The following is a 19,815-nucleotide window of genomic DNA, read 5'->3' as shown; positions in this document are numbered from 1 at the left end:
AGGGTTGCAGCCCCCGATAGGAGGATCCACCTCGTCCAGTTTTCAAAGCAAGAAAAGTTTGTATACAGTCAAGGCTTACCTGTTAGGATAACCAGCATTTTTTATCTCCCCCTATTCTTTTAGCATTTGAACCCACTGGTCAGTCTTAATCAAAGTTCTGCTTCATGGAAAGGCTTAAGTATGAGGTTGTCCTACATTCCATTAATATTACAAAAATGGAGAAAACTTTTTACTTACGTATAACAAAAGAGAAATTACAGAACAAACTTGACCTTTTTAGACATCAGACAAAGCAGTCACTAAACAAAGCCACAAGAAGCCAGAATTATCCATTTTACAGCTTACACTATTGTCCAGAAGCATCCTCATCACCCCAAAAACTTCAGGCTGTGATTTTCCCCAGAGAGTTTTTATGCTTTAAAACTCAGCCCCCACTTGAAAAGAGACACAAGTGGGTTAAGAATTTCTGTTCTCTTTGTCCCTTTGGAAAGGGAACCTTTAAGGCAGGCCTGCTTTTTCACACCCCACTCAGCACTGACAATGAAATTAGTCTATTTATTCTCATTTAAGATTTAGAAAGAGAGCTCCAAGCATTCATACAATTAACCTTACAAGCAACACATCCAGAAGCATAATACTAATAGGCCAATCAGTTAAACTTAACCCACCAGCAGCATTTATCACCTTCAATTATTTAATTCACTCCATTAACAAAATGAAAACACGTTCCTAAATCACATCCCAAAATAGATTTCCTTTATTTTATCATTACTGTCCTCAAGTGTCCTGCCAAGTGAACAGCCTTTATCTTCACAACACCTATGTCAGGGGGCCAAGTATTATTTGTAGGACTCTAGAGAGAGAGAGAGAGACAGAGCTGCACTAGAGTGTGAGACAGACCCAGGGTCAGAGTCTGGGGCTCTGCCCTGACTGAGTTCCTTCTCTCTTCGACTTGAATCCTCAATATTGGAGCTCACTTTTGGTTCCTGCTTTCTCATTCTCTCCATTCCTGCCTTACCTCCTTCCCTTCCCATAGGCCTTCCCTTCAAAACAGTGATGATCTCAAAGACTATTAGCAGTGTTATAATGGTAATTTTACACAAGGAGGTTTTCAAACAATTTTTGGCCATGAAAAGCAAAAGCCTCAAGCACAGATTTGCCCAGTTTGTTACCAGTTTGTACATTACTGTATAAAAGGCTTTGCCTCACCTGGTGACCATGCAGAGTATACAGAAGTCTTCCTTCTAGCAAGTCCAGAATTTTAAGAGTTGAATCATTGGAAGCAGTAACCAGATAGTTTCCAGAGGGGTGAAAGGAAAGACTGTTGACCACAGAGCTGTGCACTAAGGATGGAAAAAAACCATATATAACATTCACCAAAACCAGTTTACATAAGCCCAAGGCAAAAAGAATAAAATAAAGCACAAGCACATTCCAATTTTCTGTTATAAAGTTTAACAGGAAAATTATCATGGGGGAAAACATTCCACAAAAGCTCTTCAAAGCACTGGAGAACAAGAACAGTACTGAATTCTTGTAAAAATAGGCACTACTTTACTGAAAGGAAAAAGGAAGCTTTGCCAATTATTCTGGGAGATTTAATGCTACGAAAGCTTCCAGCATGGCTCCAAAATGTACTATATGTGCAAGTCAGCAATAGGATTCTGTGAGAGTGCTGGACATTGACATATTTTACTACTGTGGAGCTGCTGTTCTCACTCCCAAATCATTCTAGATTAAAATCTATATGCTAATGCACTGAGAGGACCAAAATCACAATGAAAAACACTCAGAGTTGACATTACACAGGTTCTTTTGGTTTACTACCCGACTCCAGCCAAGACTGGGTTTAAGAGAAATAATAAGAATCAGCAACTTGAAAATGGTCCAGTATAAGCATTATTTCTTCAGACATCCAATTTGTCTCACCAAATATTTAAAACAACTATGAAGAGACAAACTATCAAGAGCGTAAACTTCCAATAAAGCAATCCTCCCTGCGTGAAGATGAAGCCCAAGAGCTATTTTGAAAAGAACTAGAGGAAATGTTCTAGGAAAAAAAGTTACAGCGAACTTCACTTAAGTTTGACATTAAACATCTGATTTATGGCTTTTTTTCCTTCCCCGAACTTTCACAAAACAGGCTATTGAACATATTTATTTATGAGAACATGCAGTACTTTACATATGCACAGCTTTCCGAGCGTATGTGACATTACAGAATATTAAGACGAGGCTTGAGGAAGGATTTAACCATCCAATTATTCTTAATTATATACTCTGTGCCCTCCAAATGTTCTGGTATCTCAAATCTACTACTCCTAATACATCACACCCAACTAAATTTATAGTCCGTTGAGAGTCTACTGTGCATTTTAAATCCATAGTGCATGTTAAAAACACCCTCAAAATTCAATTTTAAAACACTACAACCATTTTTTTGCAGACGGGGATTTGAAGCAGATATCTGAAATAACCTTCCTCAATTGTAAAACAGAATGCCTCTGCTTTTGAAACTCTCAGGAACACTAAATACCTCAGCTTAAGTGCTGAAAACTTAATTCCTCTTGACCTGAACTATTGAAAAACACGGAAGAAAACCTTAACACAGGTAACTTCTGAATAGTTATTCTTCCTGGTGAATACTGTCTCTATCACACAGTTAGATCTTCCTCTACTGCCCCAGCCCTGTATTACACTATGTATTAAAGCAGAAAAAGGTCTGTGTGGAGTTTTTTCTCGTGAAAGAGTGCTAAATGCCTTTCTCCCTTGAAAATTTTATTCTGATTTGTAATATTCTCCACCCCATCAGTGTCTATATTCAGATAGAGGCAAACATATCTTGTCAATTAAGGCAAGTCCTGAAAGGAATCACACCAGAAATAGATGAAGTTGATGATATATCATATCTCCCAAGTTCCAGACAGTGAATAATTTCCAGCTTCACAAAAAACCCTTTCCATAATGGAAAGAAGTCACACAGACTGGGGCTTCCGTGGGAGCTTCTGTGCCCAAGGAGTTCTTGGCTGTTGCAAGCTCAGAGAAAACTTCATCTCCCTTCTACCAAACCAGCTCAGACCTCCCACAAGACCAATCACAACGTCCCTCCAAAAACTTGCCAACACATTCTGCAACTTCATTTGATGACTTCAACAATAAATCCAGTGCAGCACAAGGTGGGATGTCCCAGTGACTTGTTGCCACAGGGCCACCCTTCTGCCAGCCAAGCCCGAGCAACATAACAGACTTTAAGGAGACTTATACTGGGGTTAACAACTAAAACTGAGCCCTGCCAGCCTGTAGTGACTGCACATCACTGTCCCAAGCCTCAAAATACTACTTTTATGTAATAAGGGAATGCAACCCTTAGTAACCACCAGTGAGAAGATAAATTAGGATGGACCTGACATAGCCACAGTCCCTACTGAACAGGTAACTACCATCAGCCCCATCCAAACGGGATAAAAGTACCAATTATTCTTTTTAAACAGCAATAAAAAACCAGGCTAGAGCTGTTTCCACAGACCTGCTACAGATGTGTCCCACACACAACTTTGGGCAGGGAAAAGTGTCAGTCAATAAACATTGGCCATTTTTGTAAGGGCTCTACAAAATCTACAGTACAAAAGAGTTTAATGTCTGTTCTACTGTACAGCAAACGTGACCAGAGCATACTTCACTTGGCTAAAAGAAAAACACACTATACAAAAGGTTTTGCAGCTTGCTCTCTACTTCCAATTTTCATTTACAAATGTCACAGTTGGAACAAGCCCTGGCAACGAGAGCAGTACTGCTAAAAGACTAATCAGTGTTGGAAAACAGCCCAAATTTAAGACGCAAGAGCCTGTGGCAGGGCTACTTATCTGTTAACTCCTCCATGGAGCTCCATCTTTAAAATGGATTCCCTGGAAATCAGGCAGCACCAGCACGTTCTGAAGGCAGAGGTGCCATCTAGTGGGACTGGGCTGGCAGCCTCACATGGGAGCCACAAAACTACATCAGATTTACCCAAAAGGACAGGTATAAACCCTCAGAACAGGGGGATTTGTAAACGCATCTCCAGAACACATTACAAACACATCAGTTTGTGGCCATAGGTGCATGAAGTGCCTCAAAACAGCCACCACTGCAATTTTAGGTTTCTTCAGCTTCTATGACTATTTTTAGTTCAAAGTTTATTACACAACTAGGATTTACACAGTAGCTGTAAAAATAACACTCACAATGAGTGAGGAAATGATCGCTTCAGTAGCAAGGGTGTCACACTAAAATGTCTTTCAGTAAGGGTGGGATACTGGGGAAATGTGAAATTCCAAGACAAAAAATAGACCTGGCAGCCAAACCTAAAGCACATTGGATTTGGACAATTTAACAGCAGTTAAGTGGAAAGCAGGAAGAGATGATTTTTGAGCCAAGTTATACTGTGGCTGGAAATATGCACTGCAGATCCTGCCACCATTGAAAAGCTGATAAAGCAGGTTAAAAGGACAACCTGACACTGCCCAAGTATTTAAACACACTACTGATTTTAGCAACAAGACTTCAGGAAGGCATTTCCAAGTTTTGATATGGGCCACAAGTTAACAATACCTATTACACAAAGAATCACAGTTCAGAATTCATCACTGTGATTGTATGCTCAATACTGGTGAACTGGAACAACAGTCATCAAAAAGTTTGATTTCTATTAGATTTTGTTAACTATCAGAGAACTGGGAGTGACTGTGATCCATAAGAATAACTGAAGCTGTGAGGCTGTCACAGCAGGAACCCACTGTAGCTGATGTGGATGGCAGAAAGAACACACCAAGCTCCAGCCTCGTGTCTCTGATTTCTGATCTTTACGAGCACACCAGGAACAGTCCTCAGGAAAAGTTAGCAAAATTAGGTTCAACACAGGATACAATGTTTGAGAATGTATCTATTTAAAAAAACCAGAGCAGCCTTAAAAACTGTTATTAGTAAAGGAAAGAAAAGCCACATTTAGGCTCAAGAAATTAATATGCACAGAACAGGTCAATCAATCTCAAAGAAGCTTACAGGGATGGGAAAGCAGCCTTCTCCTATCCATTTCTACCATACAGCAGCACTAATCAGTTGCACAAGGACAGGTAATGGGAGGAAATGCCATTTGGAAGGTAAGGTGAAAAAAAAAAATAAACTCCAAACATTTAGACTCCTAGATATAAAAGCCAGCTACTCCATGGGCAAGCCAACCTGGACGACTTGTAACTTGGTCAAAGCTAACTCTGGAAACTGAAAACAAAACAGATTCTGGAGAAGGAACTGTAAACACAGATCATGCTACAAAATTGCAATTGATTGATTTGATTTTCCTCTTTTAACTTTTCCTAATTTTCTCATAAAGAACTTTAACTTTTGTTTTGCTGGAATACCTCTGACTCCTCCTATAGGCTTATTCAGAGGAAAAAAACCACATCTTTTTTACTGCACACCATCTCCTCAAGAACAGTGAGCATGAGCCAAACATCCATGCCAACCTGCAACACAGGACAGCTTCAGAATCAGCCTTGGAGCTAACACAAAGCAAAGCATGATGTCTGGTGAAAAAAGGCTTCCGCTGGCAGGCCTCACCCAGTGCCTTTTCAGACAGGCAGCAGGTGATGGAGAAACATTCCTTGGACTTCAGAGCAATTCATATTAATACATGGAAAGGTTCAACTTGTGTAAGGTCTTAACTTGCCTTGGTAATGTTGAAGCAGCCTGTTCATCCTGACGTCCCAGAGCTTCACCGTGCTGTCCGTACCGGCCGCGGCGATGCACGTCCCGCTGGGATGGAAATCCACGTGGTTCACAAACCTGCAAAGGGCAATTCAACGCAACTGTTAACACTCAGCTCTTGCTAAAGATCAGAAAAGCCTTTTCCGGAAGGGAAGCTACATTATGACTCATTAAAGATTAAGGAGGAGATGATCTGAAAATTTATTTTGCTGAATTTCTCTTAAAGCCTTGCTCCTAACCCCAAGCAGAATGCAGGATCCTACCTAAACACACCATCTCAACAGTTTGCATTGCAGGTGTAGGAGCTGTAGACACAAGTCTCCTGAAATCTGATGGATCCAACTGTCACAACAACATTTTCAAGTGCTCATTTAATGTTTCCATAATGCTCTATTAAATGAACATTATTTCCAGAGCGCTGTGTACAAGACTGAACAGATATTTTTCTTCTATTAACTAATTTTAAGATGGAACTTAGTGAATTTGTGCCTGAAATCATATATTGCCACTTAGAAGGTAGTGAGGCTGAGGCCAAATTTCTTTCTGGACGTGAATGAAATCAATTTTTATTCTGAACACGTAAGTACAATAAAACCTTCAGAACCTTCGGTTAAGGGCATCCTGTAACTCCTCACTTAATACACACAACAAATTGGATAAAATTAATTATCCTTTGAGTATTCTTGTAATAAATGCTGGAGAAGTTGAGATATTTTAACAGGTTGTTTGGACAAACCATATTCTTAAGAGCACTGGAAAAAATAACGTTGTCTGTATTTGTCTTAAAATCATTGGATATTACCTGGAAAGAACTTTCAATGCAGCAAGGAATTAGGAAGTTTGTCAGTTCTATAAGGACTTGTTTTATGTTTCTGGACAAATGAACTTTTTGCTGTGGCTAAACATTCCAAATTCAACAGCTGTTTTTCTGAATACAAAGTGAGGGGTTTTTTTAATAACCTTGTTACTTAAAATTTTGAGGGTGAAACAAAGCATCCAAGCCAGACTTTTCCACTTTTAATTTATGTCAACTCAGAGCAAAATAAAAGATCTTAACATAGCTAGAAGAGGAAATAAAGAAGTTAAGCATCTCCAAAAACAAATAAGCACAAAGAAACTGAGGCTTGATGTGTTGAACAGTTACTGAAATACAATCCTCCCAGCTGCAACTTGGAGCAGTCACAAAGTGTCAACAAATTCTGGAAGCTTCTTTTGCATCTCACCCCACACTGGCTGCTTTTGTAACAAGTGCTAAGGATTTTTTAAGCAGTTTTAAGGATTGCCAGGAGGAGGACCTCTGAACTTCACAAACCAGGTGTATGTTCACCAAGCACCCTGTTTCAGACTTCACCCCCAGGTACTTACCCCGCGTGCTCGCAGAAGGAGTGGATACATTCTCTGCTGGTCTTATCCCACAGCTTGACAGTTTTATCATCACTAGATGACACTATCAATCGCCCATCAGGAGAGAACCTAAAACAAGAGTTCTAGCAATTAAGGTGTACAGGGTCAACTGGATTTGGCCAGCTGTCCAAGTATGCTGGTAAACATACCGTTGTTCTTCAAGAAGTCACACTGGCATCAGTGAGACTAAAAACCCAGTTACTAAGTAAATGGAAAAGAAAGCAAGCTGTAAGTCTCCAAACTATCCCTAATTCCTCAAGCACATTAAATAACTCTCAGGATAGTCTTGAGTATGACTTAAGATCTCCTGTCCTATTTGTTTCAATTTAAGTGTGTCTCAAGTTGTTTCTCTACCCTGTTTCAAAAAAATTCCTGCCTTTGCCACAAGAGTTCAGAGCAACACAATTACTCACAAGGTAACAGTTGCAGCAGAACCTTCCCCGTTCCAGTGCCTTAGGGGAACATATTAAGTTCCCATCTCAAAATCTTATATACATGACAAATCAAGATCTCTCTTCAAAGGCACACACGTTATAGGATCAAGACTTGAGTCCCTAACTAGAGAACATCATCAGACATACTGGAAAAACATCCCTTCTGCTCTTCTGTGGGCATCTACAGAGCTATCAGCCACTGCCACCACCACATTCCAGAACTGTAATGAACTTTTTACCTACAGAGAAACTGTGGCTTTATCCTAGATACATATATACATAAAAAACTCCTCAAAACCAAACCTGAGACAGTTACCAGGAAGTAATGTTATTATTAGGGCAGCACTTACAGCCTTTTGGAAGGAGCACAGGTGATCATCTTAACTAAAGGCATAAGTCTAAAGTAACTAAGACGAAATAAAAGTAGAAATCTCTCCTTTTGTTCCTGTTAGCAACAGGAACAAAAGCTTTACCAGGTAAAAGCAAAGCACAGAAGAAATCACAAAGCAGGAAAGTCTCTGCTTCACAAAGATCACAGAGAAACACACAGTGGGTGCAGACTGTTATCTAAAGGGATCTCTCTGCAGGTCAGCAATATATTTCAGTCACCACACACACTTGAATCACCCTGAATAGAAACGTGTTACACCAGCCCATGACACTCAGTCCCTGCTTTGAGGGATAAATCCCCATGTCCATTTGTCACAGGGCCGTACTCACCTGGCACAGCGAACCCAGTTGATGTGCTGACTCAGTGAGAACAGAAACTTCTGCCTGTGAACCGTCCACACTTTGACTGTTTTGTCATCAGAAGCTGTAACTATGGACTGGCCATCACTGGAGAAACTAACACTTCTTACGGTTGCCGTGTGAGCCTTGAACACAGTCGATTCTCCTTTGCTGCACAGAAGGAAAGAGCCCTTTAAAAACTGCACAACAGGGCAGCAAAGGCATTATGATCCTGAAAACACACAGCTGCTGTGCACTGAGCAGTGCTATTAACCACAGTTTCTATGGGAGCTACACATGATTACACCAGGAAAAAAACATTGATCAACCCCAAACTTGCTCCTGCTTCACAAGCTATACAGAATAGATAGCTAAAACTAGTTGTTCCAGTTCAAAACTGGAGCCCAATTCAACAGGAAACAACCCACATTTCCTATAAGGGGGCAGAAATGCTACTGCCAATTTGTGCAACCGTTTTAAACAACATTTATGGAAATATCAATATAAAAGAAGATGTTGAGGTGCTGTTGCCTGGCCCTTTGCTGCACGGCAGGTGAGGAGGGAGGGTTTTCCACAGTTCATCTGGACAGAGCCAAGCAAGCAATGACCTCACAACAGTTCCTGTAAAGGCCCAAGCTCCAGGTGGACAATTCCAATGCAGCAGCACACAAGAAATAACAGAACTAAATTCAGCACACCTGATGCTGTACAACTGTGAGCAAACCACTATTAACTCAGCCAGGCAAGAACAGAGTCAGGGCACTGTTATTCTTCTTTACACATAAATGCAAGAGGCATTCTTCTGGCAAATAAATGCAAGGCATATTTAAAGACACAAAGTGCAACATATTTAGACATCCAACAGGTTTATGGAACTCTTAGTCTACCAGGAGCTCCATATTCACAGACTGAAGAGAAGAGAAAAACATGATGGTTCACTCCCTTCTCCGTTAGGATTTAACTCTATACTGAGGCTGAGGATTACCAAAACCACAAAGGCCAAAAAATCAAAATACCACCCACCTTCCAGCAATATTCCCTCCCTCTTCAGAAAAGGTCAGAGCTGCCTAGTTTTATTTAATCCTCTGTCTGCCACAAGGCAAGCAAGTGTAAAGGTTACTTCTCAGGAAAGTTTTCTTTCCGTGCAAAACTACAGAATATCCACAACTCTGAAGAAATCTCATGCACAAACATGAAATTATAAAATTCTGTCATCGTGGCCCATAAAAAACAGATCCCAGAGACAGAAATCCACAGCAGCATTAGCTCCTTCAGTAACATATTGCCCTTGTAATAAGGGACTGTAAATTTTGAGATTATTTGGAAATAAAGTCCTACCCCACAGACCACGGGGCAGGTTCTCTCTCCCCTTTTAATGACAGTGCAGAAGTGTCAATTTGAAGGTCTCAAACCTGATTCAACATCCCCACTCTGCTGTTATATTTGGAGAAGGTAAACTGACAAAGAATATTAAACAAACACAGACTCCAGGTGCCATGCACCAAGGTACCAGCAACTGGCATAACAATAACTCCCTTTCCACAGTGGCCCTTTTCTGATATGACTTGACAGCCAAAGGTACAGTTTCGACCTCAGAGTTCACATGGCTAAGCAACCAGGACAGAATCACCCAAGCACACATTCAGTTTTCCCATCACATCTCAGTCCTTTCTAAAAATATATACATTAGCTTCTGAGAACTCTAACAAGTTTGTGCTGTAATTTATTTCAAGTACTCTGTGTTATCAGCTCTGGAGACAGCAAAACAACAGTGTCAGTCCCCGTCTTTGTAGGGGATTGATGAGCAGCAAGGTTAAATTTTAATCCTAATCCACCTTGTGCCTTTTAATAACATACATGCCAATATGTCCTTGTGATCATTCTTTATAGGAAAGTTGAACTAAAATAAGTAAATTAAAAAAATAATTTATAGTGAAGTAGAACTAAAATTTGCGGATTGTAATTTCCATTATAATTAAGATATTTAAAAGCACTTTTATCATGAATTTTAAAAAAGTCACTTTCAGAACACATCAGTTCCATGACAGAGATTACTTAGGTTTAATAGACCAAATAAAGTTTCCAATGTGTAATCATAACATAAGAACCCATCAGAAACAAACAATGCTTTCCCAGGTTCCTGAAGCAACCTGTTTATTTTAAAGTTTGGGTATATATTTTGTGTGGCTTTGTTAGGTTTGAGTTTTGTTGGGGGTTTTTTGTTTGTTTGTTTTTTAAATGCCTTTTATCTGCCACCACAATCATCAGGTCTGCTTTTTTCCTTTAGTCTTCTGACAGTTGCAATTTACAAGCTCACAAGCAAAAGAATCTCCAACCCCTATTCATGTCCCTGTCCATTCAGAGAAACAACTCCACTGTTACTGTGGGAAACAAGAGATCAGAGGAAACATTGGCAGGTGCTTTTCTGCATCTTGGCCACAAAATGCTTCTCATTCCTTGCAGCAAGATTAGGTCTTCAAGCACAAGTCCTTGGGCACTCTCCTGTTTACGTTTATTTCAGGAAGTGTTAAGTAAGAAAAATCCAGCAGCTCACCACTGATAAGTTACATCAGCGGCTTGTTACATTAGCATAAGAAATTACAAGGGATTTTAATCTTTGCAAAGGATTTTGGTTTTGTTTTCCACACAATTTCAAGACCAAATTATCTCTCCTCTGTCAGAGGCCTCTCATCAAGTGGTTCTACTTTCCCTCAAACAGATCCCAGTCCCATAGCTGGAGAACTGCTACCAAGAAGCAAGGAGAAATCCCAAGCCATGGTTAAAACACAAAGAGAGACAGGAGGGAACAGGTGCTCACAGACTAGGGATCCATAACCGGACTGTTTTGTCTCTGGAGCCTGAAGCCACCAGGTGACCAGAAGGTGAAAACTGGACACACATCACTGCATCTTTGTGGCCCACGAAGCGATAGGCTCTCATCTGAGGTTTCATGCTCCAGATCATCAGGCACGAATCCATCGAGCCACTTGCTGAAATAAAAAAGGAAAAACAAAACCGAACTTGCCTTAGTTCTCCTCCAGTTACACTAAACCTACATTTCACACTCAGTTCACTACCCTGCTTCCAGCAGTCTCAGGTACACTGTCCTTGAAGCTTCACCAGTGTATTGCACATTGTGTATTTCATTAGCAATTCGAACAAAACAAGGCCAGCCATGCATTGCCTCCGACTGACAATTCACTTCCAAGAGCCTGGACATGCAACAGCTGCAGAGGCAAAAGCCACACAGGTTTGTAAAGCTTTTTCCAGTTAAATACACACTCATGGAATACACAGAAGGCCTGTGAATGAAGGTTATCTCGTCACTTTCTCATTGGGAAGCAGAGGCAGGTGTCAGCTGCAGCAGGTTAAATATCAAGTAACACAGCACAGCTTACAGAGAGCAGTGAGTTGGTGACGTAAAGACAACCTGGCTACATCTCCCTCCAGCATCTCTCCCTTCTGAAAACGCTGATCAAAGTCAGCTCAGCAGTTCTTAGCAACATATGAGAAACACAAGCTTGCAAGGTGACTAGAGCAGTGCTCAGTTTCCTGTTAGCAGGAAGGGCCAGCAGGACCTTTTGTTGTTGCAGAGCTCAGTACCTCCACTCCTCTCTCCATCTAAATAGAGCAGAGAAGCTCTTTCTTTACCATCTGGCCACCAAAACACAGACTATTTACCCAATTGTTTCTTATTGAGACTGAAGTCCACGCTAGTGACAGCATCTCTGTGGCCTTTGAAGTGTCTCTCCAGGGTTGGATCTTCCTAGAAGACAACAATATTCAGACACCATAGATTAAGAACCATCTTGGCACAATAAAACTATTTTATTTCTACAACAGGTGAGCCAAACCACATATTCACCCCACAAAAGCCAGGCAGAGACAAGAACACTGCACAACACAAAACACAAATTTCACATGTATCACAAACTTTAAAAGAGGCAAATTATCCAAGCAGTTATTAGCTTGGATCTTAGGTGACTTTGCACGAATCCCTCATGCATTTTTATGATGCTGGTATAGAGACTCCGAAGCTGACTATAGACAGACAAGCCAGGTCCATACCACCTGAGCAGGCAGTCAAGCTCATCTTTGCTCTGATAGCTGCTCATCCCAGCTCAGGTGTAGCAAAGAGGCCACTATTTGTACAGAAGAGGCAAATTTGCAAGATTTACCACACCTGTTGAAACAGGCAGGAGGGATCAGAACTGCAGCAAAACACACTGACCAACTACCCATCCCCTACATTTGGGGAACACAGCATGCCCCTACACAGCACCTTGCTGCAAAGGCCAAACAAAGCCTGAGGCCAGGCAGAAAAACAAAGAAAAACCCGAGAGAACCATTACAAGAGCTTTTAACACCTGAAAATCGCCCAGACACCAGGACAGGCTCATCAGGCTTCAACCCCTGCTCTCACACACACACAGCCTCTGACCTCCACAGCCTTCTGCCCTTCAGGACTTGACCACAGCCCCAGCCTGCTCAAACCAGAGCCCAGCCCCAGAACAGGGCTGACTTCCCCCCACCACACCCAGCACCAGCGCTCCCCAGATCCAGAGCCCCCCCAACAGCCTAGAGGTGCCCCTACACACAGGCACAGCTCAGCCCCAGCTGCCACAGCCCCCCGACACCCCGGGCCCCCCGGGCAGCACCGAGCTCCCCCAAACCCCTCTGCCCCCAGCCCCACCTGCACAGCCACCCCACAGCCCACCCCCATCAGCACTAACCCCCCCCAACCCCAGCACTGCCTCCCACCGCCACCGCGGCCCCACAGCCCCGCACAGCACCAAACACCCCTGGGCCGGCACCACCCCTGCCTTTCAACCCCCCCGGCTGCGACACAACGGCCCAAGGGCCGCCCCCCACCGACAGACCCGGGGACCCCTCGCACCGCCCCCGACACCCCGCCGTGCCCGGCGGCCCCGCTCCGGCCCGGCCGCCCCTCACCAGGCACACGGCGGCCATGACGCCCCGCGGCCGCCGTTCGCTTCCCGCGCCGCGCGCGCCCCGTAGCAACGGCCCCGCCCAGCGGGGGGCGGGCCCGGGCGCGAGGGGCCGCCATGGCGGCTCCGGGGGGGCGTCCCCGGTCTCCTCACGGCGGTAAAACAAGCCCTTGCCGGGAAAGCCGCTCCCTCTGAGCACAGCCGGCCCCGTCAGGGTGCTCGCGGCGTTAGGGAAGCCCAGCTCCTTCCCGCTCTGTTACATCGGTTATTCTGGGCGGGCTTGGTGCTTGGTGCCTGTGGCAGTGCCCAACCGCCCGAGTCCTCTGCCCGACTCCTGCTCTCGGGATCGGGTGGGTCCAGATCCTGGTGGAGAAGATCCCTGGGTTTCGGCCAGCGGAGTAACACACACCTGTGCTCTCTAAGGCTATGATCCCGGGCTGGGCTCTTCCAATAAATGGCTCAGCTGGTGGCAGATGAGCTGCCTCTGCTGGGGTCTGTGGGTGGGCAAATGGGGTCTCACCCCGGGGTCGTGCAAAAGAGCAGAGGACAACTGGGAAGGGTTGTTCTTCCAACGGTTTAATACCAACTCAACTAAAATCTTTTTATTCCAACTCTGTTCGGCTCTATTTAGTAACAACGCTTTTAATTAGAAATTATCTCTGCGATCTCCGGGATGTGCCACGTCTGGGGCCCACGCGCAGGGTTGGGGCTGCAGATGCTGGGAGGTGCTTCAGCCCATCCCTTGGTCGGTGCAGTCCTCACGGGTGAAAGACTCCTGTGTGAAGCCCAGCCCTGCTTGGCCTCACTGCCCAGGCTGACTGTCTGGGCCTCTGAAGGGTCTTCCATCCGTCTCTGCTGCACCCGGGGCTCTCCGTTTGAGGGCAGCTCTCCTCCTGCACCTTTCCACCAGCCAAGGATGTGCTCTGTTGAAGCAGGGGTTATAGTAGTAGAGGATCTAAAACAGGCAAAGGAGAAGAGTCAGTTGCCATCCTCCCAAGATGGAAAACCCCAAGCTACAAGAACTAGGACTCTGAAGTGCAAAAGAGGAGGAGCATGGACACAGAAAAGGGCTCTGAGGGCTGTATGGAACCTAAAGCTCAGCCTAAAGCATTAGGTGAAAATTGTGTTCAGTCATTGCCACCCCTGGGGTTTTGCCCTCTGGGGACAGAGCAGTGTAGGATTTTCAAAACGAGAACAACTGCTTTCAAAAGCCAAATACCACTATTTTTCAGCAGCTTCAGTGTGGACATGAGCAGTCAGGTAACCCTGTACTCCTTAAATGCATCTGCTTGGCATTCAGCAGGTGCTGCAGGAAGGTTTCAGATTTGGTACAGCAAGACACAGAGCAAAGACATTTGGAGAAATCAGGTTATGCTGAGTCTGTCTTTCCCTTTAATGGGCTCAGACTCAGCAGATCTCACCAAACTGTGTCTTATCTGCATTTCTAGTAGTCAGAAAGACTAACTCAAACCTGCCTGAGCATGGCCTGAGAACAAAATGAAAACCAGACCTCTCATTCCCACCTCCATCTCCTCCATCACAGAATCACAAAATGGTTTTTGTTGGAAGGGACCTTCAAGATCACCTTGTTCCAACCCTCCTGCCTTGGGCAGGGATGCCATTCAATAGATTGGGTTGCTCAGGGACCCAGCCAGCCAGGCCTTGAACACTTCCAGGAATGGAGCATCTAAAATCTCTCTCAGCAACAAGTTCCAGTGCCTCACCACCGTCCCAGTAAAGCATTTCTTCCTAACATCCAATCTAAACCTGTACTCATTCAGTATAAAACCATTATCCCTTGCCCTGTCACCCTCTGCCCTCCTTTTTATGAGACCCCTTGTAAGAAGTGGCTTCTCCACCCACAAACAGCCCTCTATGATGAGACCTAATAAGGTCCTTCTGGGCAGGTCCCTCTCTCCCCCAAGACTATTCCAAGCATTAGTTGATGTGCAGAGCAGCTGCTGTACCTGGCTGTGAGCAGAAACTACTGCTTCCTCTGCCAGAAATTCGGGCAGGGAGGCAGATCTCTGGTCATCCCGTTTTGTTTCGGTGAATCCGTACGCATTCAGCTGTCGCATGAAACTTTTCATTTTTTGTGTGTCAAAAAGCCGCTGAGGTCCTGCCCTGCCCAGCACCTCCTTTTCGAAAAGATCTTTGTTAATGGCCACACATTTTCCACCTTCGCTCCACCAAATTGACAGAAACCTGCTACTTTCCAGCATTTTCCAAAGTTTCTGTGGAAAGCGAAGGGAGGAGAACTCTCCCTCCATGGCCATGTCCCTGGACAGCTCGCCTGTGTCCTGCCAGTCAGAAGGCAAAGGCCAACTGGCACCAGTGGACTGCGGGTTCCAGTGGAACGTTCTGACATGTCACTGTGGTGTCCGTGCTGTGGAGTGGGGACACCGCAGGTACATCTCAGTGATGGTTGGCAGTGGTGCCCTGGCAGAGGGGAGCAGCCTGAGGAGAAGCTGCTGGAGGGCACTTGTTGTTTCTCCCTGCCAGAGGCACCGGTGGTGGTGGGACTGCAGAGCCCAGCAGTCCACAGAGCTGTGCTGAACAGCTGCAGGCAAGGAGAGGCTGCACCCAGCAGTGGGTCCCCAGGGAGGAGCAGGGGTGGCTGCAGCCTTGGGCATCCCAGTGCCCCTTTTGGGAAGCTTTCCAGCTGGGCCTCTCTGACACCTGCAGGTTTGTCCTTAATCCTTCTCCCTTGGGCACTGCAATGCAGAAGCAGCAGCTCCAGTAGGGACAATCCTTTTCCTGACATCCCCTGCCCCAAAGCAGCAGGTATTCCCTGATGTCAACCCACTGTCCTTGCAAACTGCTCGAAAGGGATTGCCCTTTTCTATTTTTAACTAGTGGATTTAAAACCACCTGGGAGAGATGGAGCAGGGGACATACTGTGTTTCTGGAAGGAGACCCAAAAGCAGTGTCATCTTCTCCAGCCGTGAATGCCCCAGCAATCAGGGGCTGGGGGAGCAAAGCCCAAGCCCTCACTCAGGCATCCTTGGGTCAGGAGCTGTTCTGGTTCCCTTTTTCTGAATCACTCCTGCTTTGTTCATAAAGCCATGAACACAATCCCATGAACTGCTCTTTGCAGGGAAGCCATCCATCCTTCTCCCTGCTGCACTGTCCTCCTGCCATAGTCAGTTGGCTGATTCAAGGGTGTTTGTGCCTGAAAAGCTCTGCATTCCCCCTGCCCTTTGAGTTACTGTGTCTGAAAAAAAACATTCCTCCCTCAGACATGGCCTTTCTGCCCACATAGCTATGGATTTTGGATCTAGAAATTTGAAGCAGTTTCCAGCATTGCCTGAGCTGTTCCCCATTAAATGCTTTGGCATTTGAGTATTAGCTTTTCTTTCTCTGCAAGGAAATAAAAAAGAACACATAAATGATTCTAAATATGCCTAAGGCACTAAGGAAGCCTTTTACAATCCATTTTAGAGCAACAGAAAACCAGAAACATGTGATTGCACTCCCACTGATAAAAACATGAAGTGGGAACGTTTCCTTCAATTGAAGGATTCCACCACCCAAAAAACCCCCAACCCACCTTCTAGATAATACACTGGTAGCCATGGGTGGCCACTTCTTACCAAGTCATCAGCCCTGGGGTGCCACTGCTCAACACCAACAGCCAGAGGAGACAGCAGCCCATTGGCAAGTCATTCCCACCTGTGGCAGTCCAGGACACATGTCAAAAGAAAAACAATTAAAGAATATTCATGCCAAGGTCTTGGGGGGGGAAAAAAGGGCCCTCAGGAACAATGGGCACACAGCGAGTCCAGTGGTGGAGGCGGTGGGGTCTTGGATAGCCCAATTCAGCCATTTAAACATCTTTGTGGCATTATCTGCCCGGGGTGTGGGCAGGGAGAAGGACCTCGGGCCCTGTGCTGTCCCCGCGGTGTCACCCGGGCTGGAGGGACTCCTGCCGTCCTTCAGGTGGCCACCGGGGGGCAGGCGGGGGCTTCCGGCAGCGTCCGCTTGCTAAAGAGGGAGAAATGGGCAGGAAAATGGGATAAAATGCAACACGATTTCATTAAAGATGAATCAGGCCAAACCAGTCAGCTTCTCTGTGAGGACTACCATAATTCTGGGCGGAAAAAGCGCTGAGCTCGCCTCTTTAAAATGCCACTTCACAGCTTGCGACCTAGACATTATCTGGTATTTCCCAGCGGGTTTTATCTGGTATTTTCCCTGGCCTTATTTGTATCACCGTGAATCAGGAAGAGACCAGAAGCCCAGGATCTGCCACCTCTGTCACATCGACAGAGCCTTGCATTGCCAGCCCTGCTAGGGCTGTGGTCCCTGCATGCTGCAAAGCAGCAAAGCTCTTGCAGAGCATCAGACCCACCCAGAATTCAGGTGAGTCATTCTTCCATGAAATTACAATTAACCTTTGACTTTGAGCCCAATCCAGAAAGCTGTGAACTTCTCACTAGGGTGAGTGGGTCTAAGTTTAGCAACCAAACTGAATGTTTACCACTTCTATATTGCAAACCCCAGTTCTCACGTGTCCTGTTAATACTTAAACTGCTGGGCACGTCAGTCTCTACACATACCTGTGCAGTTTTGAGAATATTCCAGCTGAGGGGCAATGTATGAGATTTGAAAAAGCAGAGGGGCTCAACAAGACCAGCGGAGGGAAGAAGTTTTTACCATCTACAGAGAAAGCCCCAAAAGATGTGGAATTGGTCAAGGCAATGTGCACAAGCTAAGATGGAACCAGCAACTATTCCCAGGTCTCCCAGCTGCCAGCAGCACTCCCAGAACAAGGTCATCCTATCCCCATGACCACCACGATCCCAGCAGGGTCTTCCACAGCTGTTTTGTGTCCCATCCCAATGCACACTAGAGATGGAGGCAGGAGCCTTGAGCAACCAACCCTGCAATGCTTTGGCACATGTCAAAATGACCGTCTGGGATGTGACAGCCACCCTGTTATTGCCACTTTGCATCCTGAGAGCACAGCAGGGACTTAGGCAGCCTAAGCACATAGCTACAAGGAGCCAAAAAATGAAGATTGGTACTCCAGAGACTTGCTGTTCAACCTCCCTCACTGCTGCTGCATAAGAAGGCAGCTGCAGACAGGTTGGGCACTGCAGAGGGGAACAGGTCCACCAAGCAGCTCAGCTGATGGCAGTGACATAGTCCCATTTCTTCCATGGGGAGAGGCTGCTTTACATCAGCTGAAGATGTAGCTTGCTACCACATCAGCTATTTTATCTCTTACTAATGACTTTGTCCTCCCATGTGTGCCAAACCCAATTATTTATAGACCACAGGTTTTTTTCTCCCACCTGCCTTTGTGCTTATTATCCTTTCTTACAGAGTTAAGAAAAAGACAGGGAAAGAAAAATCTTTCCCTCAAGTAAGTCTTTCACTGACCTAAATGCAAATTTGTTCAAGCAAATTCAGAGAGCTTTGATCCTGCATAAGAGGGGAAAGGGGAGGAGAGCAGCCTCTGCTGCTATCAGAACACATCTTTACTGCTGCGTAACAACCAGGCAATGAAGCAAAAGCCATGGGAGTTCAAATAGGAAGCTCAGCCAAAGGTTACCTGGGTGCCCCAGGTGCTTGTTATCAGAGCCTTGAAAAGAGGGAAGGAAAAGTGACAGGAGCTGATCACAGCAACAACAGGAACCAGCTGACAGGGCTGGGGGAGCTGCTAACCCTCCTCAGCCCTCAGCATGCTCAGGGGCTCTGCTGTTGTAAAGAAAAGGGTTTGCAAAGCCTGGGCTCTGGAGCTGCTTGGACCATTGAGACAAAATATTTCTGTCTTGGATCTGAAGCAACTGCTGGACACAGAGCCAGAAAGCACCCTGTTAATTGCAATACCATGTTTTATTTGCTGCCTTGTCTTTGCAGGTGATTTGTACCACTGCTGAGGGGAAGGGTGACAAGGGGACAGAGACACAGTGACACCAGGACATATGCTGGAGTGCCAGAGGAATACACTGCTACTCCCGGTGTGAAGCTACACAGTTCTTCAGCCATCCAGGAGAGGGGGAGGGAAGGGAGCTCACACATGCCTACAATTCCTAGAACAAGCCTAAAGGAGAAGAATTCAGGAATGAGAAAACCTGGCAAGCTGGATCCAGACAGAATCCCATCATCAGCTTTCTTGGCATATACAAAGTTTCTCTGACCACTTACATTGGTTCTAGTGTCTTAAACCATTATGAGATCCTAAAATCTGTTACAGGAATGTAGCTCAAACCCACCTTTAAATTCTTTGGTACCAATGGCACCAGCTCTGCTGATCTTGCTGATCAAGGGCAGGTGGCTGCTTTCAGTCCCTGAACTTTCCCTGCTGGTGCCTGCAGGGGTGAGAGGAGTTCAGGCTTCGCTGAACTCATGATTGCATCAACCCAGAACCCAAAGTGCAAAGAGAGTGGTACTAGGAAAATGCTAGCTGAGTTCACAGGAGTGAAGCTGAGACCTTTGGGACACGGAATTCCCCACTTGTGGGCCACGTGTGAGGCATCCACACCCAGCAGGGGCATTAACACACAGACCCTGGCGCTGGGGCAGGTAATGCTGCCCAGTCCAGCACCACC

General features: G+C 45.3%; 1 protein-coding gene across 5 annotated transcripts in view; it reads right to left on the bottom strand.

Moving 5' to 3' along the window:
* POC1A (POC1 centriolar protein A) overlaps positions 1–19,815 on the bottom strand; it is a 57,521-nt gene that overhangs the window by 35,180 nt on the left and 2,526 nt on the right. The window contains exons 1-8 of one of the 5 annotated variants that reach the window (XM_064667789.1): positions 13,263–13,319; positions 12,378–12,492; positions 11,991–12,075; positions 11,128–11,299; positions 8,301–8,480; positions 7,108–7,215; positions 5,705–5,820; positions 1,210–1,343 (exon numbers count right to left, since the gene is read on the bottom strand). In XM_064667789.1, coding sequence (XP_064523859.1) covers positions 1,210–1,343; positions 5,705–5,820; positions 7,108–7,215; positions 8,301–8,480; positions 11,128–11,288 — 699 coding nt within the window. In that variant the 5' untranslated portion in view covers positions 11,289–11,299; positions 11,991–12,075; positions 12,378–12,492; positions 13,263–13,319. Of the gene's footprint in view, positions 1–1,209; positions 1,344–5,704; positions 5,821–7,107; positions 7,216–8,300; positions 8,481–11,127; positions 11,300–11,990; positions 12,076–12,377; positions 12,493–13,262; positions 13,353–19,815 lie in introns of those variants that run through there. The other 4 variants (XM_064667791.1, XM_064667788.1, XM_064667787.1 and 1 more) reach the window with 4 other exon arrangements.

Source organism: Pseudopipra pipra, chromosome 11 (assembly GCF_036250125.1).
Source record: "Pseudopipra pipra isolate bDixPip1 chromosome 11, bDixPip1.hap1, whole genome shotgun sequence".
Lineage (NCBI taxonomy): Eukaryota > Metazoa > Chordata > Aves > Passeriformes > Pipridae > Pseudopipra > Pseudopipra pipra.
The sequence above is the reverse complement of the archived record's forward strand: the minus strand, read 5'-3'. Positions and strand labels throughout refer to the sequence as shown.